At 40.6% G+C, this 14,378-nt stretch overlaps 1 protein-coding gene across 1 annotated transcript in view; it reads left to right on the top strand.

Annotated features, from left to right (window-relative positions):
* Window positions 1–14,378, top strand: part of DMGDH (dimethylglycine dehydrogenase) — an 80,587-nt gene that overhangs the window by 62,320 nt on the left and 3,889 nt on the right. Inside the window, exon 15 of the mRNA XM_044276113.1 lies at window positions 11,022–11,156. Coding sequence (XP_044132048.1) covers window positions 11,022–11,156 — 135 coding nt within the window. The remainder of the gene's footprint in view (window positions 1–11,021; window positions 11,157–14,378) is intronic.

The raw sequence follows: 14,378 nt of genomic DNA, 5'->3' as shown, positions 1-14,378 counted from the left end.
ACAGCTCAATACCCTGCAGAGCAAGGGGGCTGGAGCACAGGAGCGTTGCTCTGCAGGAGAACCGTTGAGAGGACATTTGTCCCTTTCTTTTTGGAATCAGTAGAGGTCCTGGAATTTGGATCCCTGCTGATCAGAATGGTAGTAATATGCCACGACATTGAAATATAGGAAAAACAATATAAGGGCTCATGCACACCACAGTATGTATTTTGCGGTCCGAAAACACAGATCCGCCCCAAAAAAAAAAAAGGATGATATCCGTATTGCATCAGTTTTGTTTTCGTGGATCTATTGTAAATGTCAAAACGGACAAGAATAGGACATGTGGGGGCGTGGCCTGGCCATGGAGGAATAGAGATGCACTTCATCTCGGCTCCTGCCTCTAGATTACTTGAGACCCTTACCTATATCTCCAACATCGCTGTACTCCTCAAAATGGTGGTGAGAAAAATGAAAAGTACACAGGCAACCCTTAATCAGCCAGAATCCACTAAGTCGCAAGGCATTGAGAGATTCCTAAGCATGGGATCGCAACACTTACCTCCCGCACCATCTTCCTGAAAAAGGTAACAGGGATGAAGCCAATGCAAGAGACAACCGTGCTATCGTCATGCGGCTCGTTGCCGGAAGCGCGGGAAACCGCCATCATTCAATCTGCTTCAGATGAACTGAGCAGGGAGGAGTGGGAGAAGTCTCAGTTATATGAGCCCCGTATATACAACCCTCCAACTCACATGGCTTCTTTTGTATCCCTCATGGGCAAATCTAAAAATGGGACCCATATTACTCCACAACATGAAAAAGAGAAATTTACCTTCACAGAACTGAGGGACCTTCACGCTAGACTCTCTTCTATACCTACCAGAGACGATATGGAATCATATATCTCCAGATTAGAGAAAGTATACAGGGCAGAGGTTAATAATATTAAAACAGAAATGCTCTCTCTGGGAGAAAAAGGGTCAGAGAGAGCAATCTATGGTGGCTGTGGCAGCTAAACAAGATGCACAGGACTCTGTCTGAGATTCTAACACTTTCCAGTTACAATACCTCGCCGACATGCTGGATGATATGGAAAATAGAGGAAGGCGTAATAATGTTAGAGTGAGAGGTCTTCCTGAAACCGGGGCGTCTAAGGACCTGGACAGGTCCTTAGACGGGGTTTGCCTTTGACAAAATTAAAAAATCCTAGCTCACCGGTTGTATTTGGCTATTGGTTTTAAACTAGTGATGTTGTTAAGATTGTATATCTGCCTAGTCTATAGGGTCTCTCTTTGTCCAGGGGGGGTAGCTCCTCTATTGAAAGCCCGCTTCCATACAGGGATTCACATCTCCCTTGATGTGAGATATGCTATTTCCCTCTTCTACTGTAATTGTACCTTATTAGTGCTGGTTTTGAATGCAACCCTACATTTCTAATACTCATCTTCTCCAGCAATATCTATTTAGGCCTCATGCACATGACCGTTGTGTGTTTTGCGGTCCGCAAATTGCGGATCCGCAAAACACGGAAGGCGTTCATGTGCGTTCCGCAATTTGCAGAACGGCACGGACAGCCATTGATATAACTGCCTATTCTTGCCCGCAAAACTGACAAGAATAGGACAGGTTATATTTTTTTTTTGCGGACCACAGAACGGAGAAACGGATGCGGACAGCACACGGAGTGCTGTCCGCATCTTTTGCAGCCCCACTGAAGTGAAACATAGAATGTGTCGGCAGATAAGAACCATTTGACCCATCTAGTCTGCCCAATATACTAAGTACTATGGATAGCCCCTGGCCCTATCTTATATGAAGGATAGCCTTATGCCTATCCCATGCATGCTTAAACTCCTTCACTGTATTTGCAGCTACCACTTCTGCAGGAAGGCTATTCCATGCTTCCACTACTCTCTCAGTAAAGTAATACTTCCTGATATTACTTTTAAACCTTTGCCCCGCTAATTTAAAACTATGTCCTCTTGTAGCAGTTTTTCTTCTTTTAAATATTCTCTCCTCTTTTACCTTGTTGATTCCCTTTATGTATTTAAAAGTTTCTATCATATCCCCTCTGTCTTGTCTTTCTTCTAAGCTATACATGTTAAGGTCCTTTAATCTTTCCTGGTAAGTTTTATCCTGCAATCCATGTACCAGTTTAGTAGCTCTTCTCTGAACTCTCTCCAAAGTATCAATATCCTTCTGGAGATATGGTCTCCAGTACTGAGCACAATACTCCAAATGAGGTCTCACTAGTGCTCTGTAGAGCGGCATGAGCACCTCCCTCTTTCTACTGGTAATGCCTCTCCCTATACACCCAAGCATTCTGCTAGCATTTTCTGCTGCTCTATGACATTGTCTGCCTACCTTTAAGTCTTCTGAAATAATGACCCCTAAATCCCTTTCCTCAGATACTGAGGTTAGGACTGTATCACTGATTTTATATTCTGCTCTTGGGTTTTTACGCCCCAGGTGCATTATTTTGCACTTATTCACTTTAAATTTTAGTTGCCAGATTTTTGACCATTCCTCTAGTTTTCCTAAATCCTTTTCCATTTGGTGTATCCCTCCAGGAACATCAACCCTGTTACAAATCTTTGTGTCATCAGCAAAAAGACACACCTTACCATTGAGGCCTTCTGAAATTTCGCTGATAAAGATATTAAACAATATGGGTCCCAGAACAGATCCCTGAGGTACCCCACTGGTAACAAGACCTTGGTCTGAATATACTCCATTGACTACAACCCTCTGTTGCCTGTCCCTCAGCCACTGCCTAATCCATTCAACAATATGGGAGTCCAAGCCCAAAGACTGCAATTTATTGATAAGCCTTCTGTGTGGGACAGTATCAAAAGCCTTACTGAAGTCTAGATAAGCGATGTCTACTGCACCTCCGCCATCTATTGTTTTAGTCACCCAATAAAAAAAATCAATAAGATTAGTTTGACATGATCTCCCTGAAGTAAACCCATGCTGTTTTTCATCTTTCAATCCATGGGATTTTAGATGTTCCACAATCCTCTCCTTAAGTATGGTTTCCATTAATTTCCCCACTATTGATGTCAGGCTTACTGGCCTATAGTTGCCCGATTCCTCCCTACTACCTTTCTTGTGAATCAGCACAACATTTGCTAATTTCCAATCTTCTGGGACGACTCCTGTTGCCAGTGATTGGTTAAATAAATCTGTAAATGGTTTTGCTAGTTCACCGCTGAGCTCTTTTAATAGCTTTGGGTGTATCCCATCAGGTCCCTGTGACTTATTTGTATTGATTTTAGACAGCTGACTTAGAACCTCTTCCTCTGTAAAGACACATGCATCAAAAGATTCATTAGTCTTCTTTCCTAACTGAGGTCCTTTTCCTTCATTTTCCTTCGTAAAGACTGAACAGAAGTATTCATTGAGGCAGTCAGCTAGTTCTTTATCTTCTTCCATATACCTTCCTTCTTTTGTTTTTAATTTTGTAATTCCTTGTTTTAGTTTCCTTTTTTCATTTATGTATCTGAAGAATGCCTTATCGCCTTTTTTCCCTGACTGAGCTAATTTCTCTTCTGCCTGTGCTTTAGAAGCTCTTATAACTTGTTTGGCCTCTCTCTGCCTAATCTTGTAAATTAGCCTGTCATCCTCGTTTTTTTTTTTTTTTATAATTCCTAAATGCTATCTTTTTGTTTTTAATGATTTTGGCCACTTCTGCTGAGTACCACAGTGGTCTTTTCCTTTTTTTTGCTTTTACTGACAAGCCTAATGCAATTTTCTGTTGCCTTCAATAGTGCCTCTTTTAAGTAGTCCCATTTCTCCTGGACTCCAATGAAACTGTTCCAATCTGATAGGGACTCGTATACCACTAATCCAATTTTAGAAAAGTCTGTTTTTCTAAAATCTAAAACTTTTGTTTTTGTGTGGTGTGACTCAGTCACTGTACTTATAGTAAACCACACTGACTGGTGATCACTAGATCCCAAGCTTTCCCCTACAGTAATATCATATACCAAATTCCCATTTGTGAATACTAAATCTAAAATGGCCTCCTTCCGGGTTGGCTCCTCAACTACTTGTTGTAGAGATAATCCCAGTAGGGAATTTAGAATATCTTTACTCCTGGCAGAACTAGCTATTTTGGTTTTCCAGTTTACATCAGGAAGATTGAAGTCTCCCATAATGATAACTTCCCCCTTCAATGTCATTTTAGCTATTTCCTCAACTAGCAGATCATCTAATTCTTTGACTTGGCTAGGTGGTCTATATATCACACCTACACGAGTTACCTTATGATTAACAAGCTGCAAGGTAACCCAAACTGACTCTAAATTGTTCTCGCTAACTTGTATCAAATTAGATTTTATGCTGTCTTTCACATACAGGGCCACCCCTCCCCCTTCTTGCCTTCTCTGTCTTTCCTGTATAGAGAAAACCCTGGTATTGATATATCCCGGTCATTACTCCCCTTGAACCACGTCTCAGTAACAGCCACTACATCTATATTCTCAGATGCCATTATAGCCTCAAGTTCATTGATTTTATTCCCTAAACTGCGAGCATTTGTAGATAAGAATCTGAGCTTGTCATTTCTTAACCTTTCTGCTACTGGCATCTTCTGGCATTGTTCCGGGGGGCAGTCCGCATGGGTCCGCATCTAAGCCGCAAAAACTGCGGCTCAGATGCGTACCAAAACAACGTTCGTGTGCATGAGGCCTTACTGCTACTTGCCTACAATCCTTTCCTTCCTTTCTTTCCCTTTCACCTCACATACTTCCTTTATCTAATAACAAACCATCTAATCCCTTCCTCCCTTCCTTTTTTACGTAATTTTATTAAGTGCCAGACAGAGATGACTTCCCTGAAAATCTGATCCCTAAATGTCTGTGGATTTAGCACACCACAAAAAAGGTTACAGATTCTTTATCATATGCATAAACAGAGTAAAAATATTACTTTTATAAGAAACCCATTTTAAAATGGGGCATGTGCCGGCGCTACGTGATAGATATTTTTCACAATGGTATCGTAATCCAAGCTCAGACTCGCGTTCTAAAGGAGTTTCAGTGGCTCTGCACAACTCTTTACAAGGAACGGTGGTGGATGTCAAAATGGATGGAGAGAGGCGCTATATTTTCCTTAAGCTGAGGGTTTACTCAAATCTATTCACGGTGGTTAATTGGTACTTACCTAATCAGAGACAGCTTTCTACTTGCAGGTCGTATCTAAACCAATTGTCTGATTTCATGGAGGGACAGGTGATAGTCTGTGGAGACTTCAACTTCACATTAGACCCAGCTATAGACTCCACTACGAGCCGGAACACTGCTCCCCATCGGCAATTAAAGGGCTTCTGTCCCCTCACTAATGTCTTTTTTTGGGGGGGCTAATTAAATTCCTTATACTGCGATATATGAAAATATAATGGTCTTACTTACTTTCCTTCAGCAGTTTCTTCTAAAAACAAACTTGTATAATATGTAAATTAGGTCTCTACCAGCAAGTAGGGCGTCTACTTGCTGATAGCCGCCCCAAAAAACCGCCCCCTCGTCCTGTTGATTGACAGAGCCAGCCGCGATCTCCTCCTCCGGCCGGCCCTGTCAGCGTTTCAAAAATCGCGCACCTGTGTTCATTCGGCGCAGGCGCTCTGAGATGAGGAGGCTCGCCTCCTCAGCACTCCCTCAGGGCGCCTGCGCCGATGGCGTCTTCTCTTTCGGTGATGTCATTGGCGCAGGCTGGCCCCGTTTTTTTTTTGCGGCGGCTACCAGCAAGTAGATGCCCTACTTGCTGGTAGAGACCTAATTTACATATTATAAAAGTTTGTTTTCAGAAGAAACTGCTGAAGGAAAGTAAGTAAGACCATTATATTTTCATATATCGCAGTATAAGGAATTTAACTAGCCCCCCCCCCCCCAAAAAAAAATATGACTTTAGTGGGGTGACAGAAGCCCTTTAAGACCATTACTCTCTCACTTTCATTCTCTTCAGCTTGTAGACGCGTGTCCGGTTCTTCGTCCGCAAGGTAAAGACTATCCATTCTTCTCTTCTCCACACCAGTCATATAGTCGTATAGACCTATTCTTGGTCAGCCATCATACTTTGGCGTGGAAACCTCAGGCCTCTATTGGGGATATCTTGTTATCCGACCACGCACCGATTTACTTCGCAGTAGAGCTACCTGATATAGCATTTAAACTATGGAATTGGAGGCTGAATGACAATCTCCTCAAAGATTTAGCATGCTCAGCTGACATTCAAAACACGATCAGAGATTTCTACAGATACACACCTCGGATATTACTCCATTACCAACACAATGGGAGGCATTGAAGTACGTCCTTAGGGAACTTCTATTAAACACGGCTTACGTCTAAAAAAAGAAAAAAAACACTTAAACTTACCAACCTCCTTTCCTAAGTTCATAACTTAGAGATGTTACATAAACAAACACTTTCTCCTACTGCTCATATAGAGTTACTCAAGGTTAAAGACTTCATCAAAGCCTTGCTTGATCAGCAATATATAAAAAATACCGGGATCGAGGACAAGGTTTTTTTCTAATGAATATTCAAATAAATGCGGTAGACTGCTAGCCCGCCTAATACATCCCATATCGTCACAAACATTTATTCCACATATTAAGAAAGGTAACGGAAAAAATATGCACAATTCTATGGAGATATTGGAGGTGTTTAGGGAATACTATTCTCAGTTATATATCAAAAGCCAATTCTCGTATATGTCACCTACCTACTTAGCTACAGGCATAAAGGAATACATTTCAGAAACTGCATTACCCGAAATACGCGAAGTAGATAGAGAAGCGCTAGACACTGAATTTTTGAAGGAGATGTGAAGACTATTATTAAGAACTTACCGTCCGGAAAGTACCCAGGCCCAGACGGGTTTACAACAGCTTTTTACAAACACTTTAGTGACCTTATTTCCCCCTTCCTAGCAAAAGTCTTCAACAGTATTGGCTCAGAATCCACATTCACTAAACAATCACTGGAGGCACACATTAGTGTATTACCCAAACCAGGAAAAGATCACTCCTTGTCTTCAAATTATAGACCGATCTCTTTGATCAACATCGACATTAAAATATAGTCCATGATCCTTGCAGATAGATTGGCACCTACACTACCAAATATAATACACACAGATCAAGTAGGCTGTTGCCACCAGATCTTTGAGAAGTTCTGATCGACGTTCTTCAGTACCTCCTGCATGATCTTCTTTTGTTTTGCTTTCGTTTTGACATCTCTCCTCCCTCTCCCAGCTGTCATCTATTAGCAGTGATTGCCTCCCTATATATCTCCTCCCCATACTGCCTCACCTTGCGGTTTATATTACATCCTGGATTGTGTTCTCTGCTAGAAGTTGCTACAGCTGGGTTTTTAGTAAGTCTATTTCTGTATTTGTTGTTTTTCTGTTGGTTTGGTTCTAGGTGACCCTGACTCCCTCCGTATTAAGTGCAGGGAGCTGGTGGTCGTGTCCCCTTACTATTATAGGGTTTGCAGGTGTCATTCAGTCTAGGTACGTGGACATGCAACCTTCTATCACTGAGATCTTTGCATGGGCTGAGAAGACAGGGAGAGCTTCAGGGCTTTAATAGGGGTCACCCTTTTGTTCCTTAGTTTTGGATCAAGCCAGTCGGATCCATATTTGTAACTTCTTGTTTTCTGTTACACCATCCGTGACATAGGCTTTGTCCGGGGTAGGGAAGTACGAGATAATACGATTAAGTCTCTAATTCTTACCAATGTAGCGAGGGTGGCAACATCCCCCTTATGCCTGTTATTGATAGATGCCGAAAAGGCATTTGACAGGGTTCATTGGACTTTTTTAGATTCCACTGAGAAGCAAATTGGGTTCGGACCGAGATTCCTTAATCGAATTAAGGCCCTTTACTCTAATCCCAGTATCTAGGAATACATATACCAGTGGATGGGAACCATTGATTTAATCTAAACTATCTTCCCCTTTTAGACAAAACATTGAGAGAGAGAGCTGTCATTAATTTAAAAAAAAAACTGTCATGTTTGGGCGAATAAACATACTAAAAATTGATATTTTACCCAAATTCCTCTACATTTTCCAAGCTATTCCAATAACGCCACCTTCCTACTTTTTCCGAAAATTAAAAACAGCATTTACCCAATTTGTATGGAGACACCTTCAACCACGAATAGGCTTTTCTACTTTAATTAAATCTAAATCCCAAGGAGGGATGGGTCTCCCGGATCTCAAATTATATCACACAGCAACATCCCTCGTCAGATTATTAGACTGGCAATATAATAGGGTAACAAAACAATGGGTGGGTCTGGAACAAACTTTATATTCTTTACCTCTTAAACACGCACCTTGGATCGTTCCTGAGACTCATCCACAAATAAACGGAAAGAACTCGTTGCTTCGACAAACTCTTAAATTGTGGGATTCCCTAATTTTCAAGGGTATTTTCGCAAGAAGATTCAGTCCACTCACCCTGATTTTCTATAATCAGGCATTTTCCGCTAGCACTGGCAGGGACTCTTTCCTGGGCATGAGGGCCTCAGATGATCCTCGTTTTCATCATCTTTTCGAGGGGAGTCCTTTACTACCCCTTTCCACGATATCCTCAAAATTCCCTAATACACAAATCTTCTGGCTGGAATATGAACAACTGAAGTCATACATTTCATCCGAGGGGGAGTGATGTTTCATAGGATCCGCTTTAACGGAGACCGAAAAATTGTTTACTCAGTCCTCTCCCCCGACACACCTAATCTCCCAGCTTTACCGGAATCTACTGATAGACTATTACAAGGACACTCTTTATTTTGTCAAGGGGTGGGAAAAGGAATTAGGTACCGAAATAGAACGCACTGATCTACAAAAAGCGTTCTTATTCTCTCACAAACTTTCCATGGCATGTTCTGCTCAGGAAAAAACTATAAGATAATATCACGATGGTACAGATATCCGGTTAGACTAGTAACATAGTAACATAGTACATAAGGCCGAAAAAAGACATTTGTCCATCCAGTTCGGCCTGTTATCCTGCAAGTTGATCCAGAGGAAGGAAAAAAAAAAACTGTCAGATAGAAGCCATTTTTCCCCACTTTAGGGGAATAAAAAATTCCTTCCCGACTCCAATCAGGCAATCAGAATAACTCCCTGGATCAACGACCCCTCTCTAGTAGCTATAGCCTGTAATATTATTACGCTCCAGAAATACATCAAGGCCCCTCTTGAATTCCTTTATTGTACTCACCATCACCACCTCCTCAGGCACAGAGTTCCATAGTCTCACTGCTCTTACCGTAAAGAATCCTTTTCTATGTTTGTGTACAAACCTTCTTTCCTCCAGACGCAGAGGGTGTCCTGTCGTCACAGTCACAGTCCTGGGAATGAATAGATGATGGGATAGATCTCTGTACTGACCCCTGATATATTTATACATAGTAATTAGATCTCCCCTCAGTCGTCTTTTTTCTAAAGTGAATAGCCCTAATTTTAATAATCTTTCAGGGTACTGTAGTTGCCCCATTCCAGTTATTACTTTAGTTGCCCTCCTCTGGACCCTCTCCAGCTCTGCTATGTCTGCCTTGTTTACAGGAGCCCAGAACTGTACACAGTACTCCATGTGTGGTCTGACTAGTGATTTGTAAAGTGGTAGGACTATGTTCTTATTACGGGATTCTATGCCCCTTCTGATGCAACCCATTATCTTATTGGCCTTGGCAGCAGCTGCCTGACACTGGTTTTTGCAGCTTAGTTTGCTGTTTATTAAAATTCCTAGATCCTTTTCCATGTCAGTGTTACTGAATGGTTTACCATTTAGTAAACATAGGATTTTTCCTATTGTCCCTGATTCCTGCTGGCGTTGCGGCAAAGACAAAGGTACTATGTTGCATATATGGTGGGGATGTGAAATGATAAAGCCATTCTGGGATGGGGTTTTTGACATATTCCACAGCATTACTGGGAAAACAGTGGACAACTCTCCACAGACGGCGCTCCTCTCCATCTTGCCGGGATCCATTGCTTCTCAAAAGAAGAGTTTATTGTGATTCTGCATTACAGCAGCTAGATCTGTTATACCTAGGCATTGGCACACAACACATGTACCTACCATGAGGGAATGGTTTCAGGAAATGCAATGCATTGCCAGAATGGAAGAGATTTCTTGAGAGGCATCAGATCAGCCCTCAAAGTATCTAAAGACCGGGGCGTGCTGGATTGACTCACAGGATTCTCCGGAGTTTCTTTCTCTACTGGCCGCTTGATATGTTGTTTTTTGTTAAATAAATCACGATCTCACGGAATCAACTCTTCAGACACATATTACCTACCCCCTCGCTCTCATTCCTCTCTTCTTTCCTTCTCTATTTTCGTTAATCGGTTTCCTTCTTTCTTTTTTCGATCTCGGTTTCTGATCTTCAATTTATCCATTCATATGACATTTCTGCTCAGTTAAGTACACCCGATGTATTATTCAGCTCACGATTTTACAGATAGGAATTGTGAAGACTACCTGTATCTACATACTTGATTTGCAAATGTCTATATGAAATGTGTATTTCAACACTTTTATGACTCGTATGAATAGGACATGTTCTATTTGTTTGCTGAACGGACATGCGGACATACGAAAACGGAGCCATTTCCATTTTTTTTCCGGACCCATTGTAAAGAATGCGGACCTGTAAAGAAATGGAACGGAAATGGAAAAAAAATGTTTGTGTGCATGAGCCCTAATATGGATATATACCTCTGAAACTACTAAAGGCATGAATAATATTTCATCCGTAAATGATCTTCCTCCCACACTGAGCTGCTCAGCATTGTAAACAATGGTGACAACAGAGAAGTGATCAGTACAGAAAAAGGTTCACCTCCGTCCTATCAGATTACTGTTGTTTTATTATTATATGTGCCTTTATATTGACTCACTGATTGTGACGCTTGTGTGACTTTTAGGTGAATCTATAGATGTATGTATGTAAATGCCTGAGTGCATGTGTCCGCCTCAGGGACAGTCATTTGTCATCATTAATTTCATGTGCTTTCAGCAAGCGGACTTCATTGGCAAGCAGGACCTGCAGCAAATAAAGGAAAAGGGGCTTCAGAGGAAACTGGTGTATCTCACCTTGGAAACTGATAACGTTGATCCTGAGGGAAATGAAAGCATCTGGCACGATGGGAAGGTGAGAGGAATTTAATCAGAGCGAGTGAATTGGAAATCTTCTCCTACCCCATAGAAATCAGAGCTGTGTACCGGACATGGCCTTTTCATGACTATCCGCTAATATCAAAAAGCAAAAACAAAGTAATTAGACCATAAATCAATTATCGGATGGTGGGTCATGGGAGGTAAAACCACCTCCAGATATTTAGAAAACCACTCAGAATTGAAAATCGCTATCCTGATGTATATAAATGAATGAATAGATTCTACACATGAATGTATTGTCCTGGTGGCTTCTCAATGTGCAATGGCTGTATCTATGTCTATGTACGGTATGACTACAATCTGCCCACTACTGGCTGCATGGTCTGGTGTCATGCTCCAACCCCAACATGTGGAAATAATAGGAATATATATTAAGGGTGGCACAACTGACCCAGACAAAATGGTAGGTGCTCAGATCAATATGACACCTCTAATCATGTGAAATAAATACAATAAAAATAGACGATCGGCACTCACTATCCTTCTTTCACACTGGAAGCACCTTTAATATATCAATAATTAATAATGGTAAAAACAATAATCCATAATGGTAAAATTCTATATAAAATACACACACTTGTAAATAGAGATCCTGTACTAAAAACAATATACCTAAAAATAATAAAATAATCGTGGAGCTAGTATTGTAGAAATAGGTTGTCCATATATGAAAAAGGCCAAACGTGCAAAGTCCCACATAAAGATGATCGATAGCGTTATGAATACTGGTGTGTACTCGTGGTTATAATGTTCATCCGATTAGGATCAATTAGTGTTAGTAGTATAATTGTGGAGTATCAATTTGTATTTGATTTTAGAATATACACATAACACAATTTCATTCTTTATCCTTCACAAACGATCAAATTTTCAGTACACACAAAGCCTGTCCTAGTCACACAGCAGGACAAGTTACTTCACAACACTGAGGTAAAGAGCTGCCTCATCCTACAGATGATAAGATCTTCAACTGAATCTTTGTAGGAATAAAGTTCATGAGGAGACATGAAGTAGAGAAGACGGACAGGACAGACTGTGGTAATGGAGACTGCATACAAGTGCTGCTGCTCATCAGCCACATCCCCACCTCCTCTTTGTAGATTTAGCTGGAGATCTTATCATCTGCATTCGGGTCATAATCCCTGACAAAAAGAGCAGAGAGGAGGATGAGGCAGCTCTTGACCTCAGTGTTGTGAAGTAGCTTGTCCTCCTGTGTAATTAGGACAGGATTTGTGTGCACTAATAGGATGGCAGCCATTTTATTTCTCCTAATGATTGCTCTATAGACAAAAGAAGCCATTATAACTAATGAAAGGTGTTTGAAAATATATTTATAATAAAGTAATATTTAAGTATTTTCAGTAATTTTATTTTCTTCATTCCCAGAGAAGGGCATGGACAAAAAAGTCTGCCTGGTGGCTTCTTTTTCTGCTTGGTTTTCCTTGATTGACTGGTTTCTCCTTACCATTAGGGAGAGACTTGTTAATCAAGTTGGTTGGGGAGAAGCCAGAGAGCGGCTGCCCACCGGAAACTTCTGCCTGTGCCAGTTCTTTTTTTATTTTTTATTATGGTGTAAAGGAAAACTGGTTTAGGCCAGAGTTCACACTTCAGTTATTTGATCAGTTATTTCCATCAGTTATTGTGAGCCAAAACCAGGTGCGGGTTAAAAAACACAGAGCAGATGAAAATCTTTCCATTACACCTGATCTCTGAGTAGGCTTCACTACGGGTTTTGACTCACAATCACTGATTGAAATAACTGACCAAATAACTGAAGTGTAAACTCAGCCTTAGTTGCCCATAGCAACCAATCAGATTCCACCTTTTATTTTCCAAAGGAGCTCTGAAAAATGAAAGGTGGAATCTGATTGGTCGCTATAGGCAACTAGACCAGCTCTCCTTCACATCACACTTGATAAATCTCCCCTTATATTTTCTCGTAAGTTTCAGTATTAGGTGTTAAATCTCCAGAGAAGAGTCCAGAGTGGAGTCCAGCAGCAGATTCTGGCACTCTGCTGCACAGAGCCCCTAGTGACAGGTTCCCTTTAACCCCTTAAAGACCCTGCCATTTTTCACCTTAAGGACCCGGCCATTTTTTGCAAATCTGACGTGTCACTTTATGTGGTGATAACTTTAAAACGCTTCTACTTATCCAGGCCATTCTGAGATTTTTTTCTCATCACGTATTGTACTTCATGACAGGGGGAAAATTGAGTCAAGAAAAATAATTTTTATTTATAAAATAAATTCAAAATTTACTAAAAATTTGGAAAAATTAGCAAATTTCCAAGTTTCAATTTCTCTACTTTTATAATAGATAGTAATACCTCCAAAAATATTTATTACTTTACATTCCCCATATGTCTACTTCATGCTTGGATCAGTTTGTGAATGCCATTTTATTTTTTGGGGACGTTAGAAGGCTTAGAATTTTAGAAAATTTCTAAAAAACACTTTTCCGGACCAGTTCAGGTCTGAAGTCACTTTGCGAGGCTTACATAATAGAAACCACCCCAAAATGACCCCATTTTACAACCTACACCCCTCAAGGTATTCAAAACTGATTTTACAAACTTTGTTAACCCTTTAGGTGTTCCACAAGAATTAATGGAAAATAAAGATGACATTTCAGAATTTCACTTTTTTTGCTGATTTTCCATTTTTATCCATTTTTCCAGTTACAAAGTAAGGGTTAACAGCCAAATAAAACTCAATATTTATGGCCCTGATTCTGTAGTTTACAGAAACACCCCATATTTGGTCGTAAACTGCTGTACAGGCACACGGCAGGGCGCAGAAGGAAAGGAATGTCATACGGTTTTTGGAAGGCAGATTTTGCTGGACAGGTTTTTTGACACCATGTCCCATTTGAAGCCCCCCTGATGCACCCCTAGAGTAGAAACTCAAAAAAAGTGACCCCATTTTGGAAACTACAGGATAAGGTGGCAGTTTTGTTGTTACTATTTTAGGGTACAAATGATTTTTTGTTGCTCTAGATTACACTTTTTGTGAGGCAAGGTAACAAGAAATAGCTGTTTTGACACCATTTTTATTTTTTATTTACAACATTCATCTGACTGATTAGATCATGTGGTATTTTTATAGAGCAGGTTGTCACGGACACGACAATACCAAATATGTTTGCTTCAGTTTTACATAACAAAGCATTTTTGAAAAACTAAATTTTTTTTGTGTC

The sequence above is a fragment of the Bufo gargarizans genome, chromosome 1 (genome assembly GCF_014858855.1).
Source record: "Bufo gargarizans isolate SCDJY-AF-19 chromosome 1, ASM1485885v1, whole genome shotgun sequence".
Lineage (NCBI taxonomy): Eukaryota > Metazoa > Chordata > Amphibia > Anura > Bufonidae > Bufo > Bufo gargarizans.
Note: the sequence above shows the minus strand (reverse complement) of the source record. Positions and strands in the feature narration are given on the sequence as shown.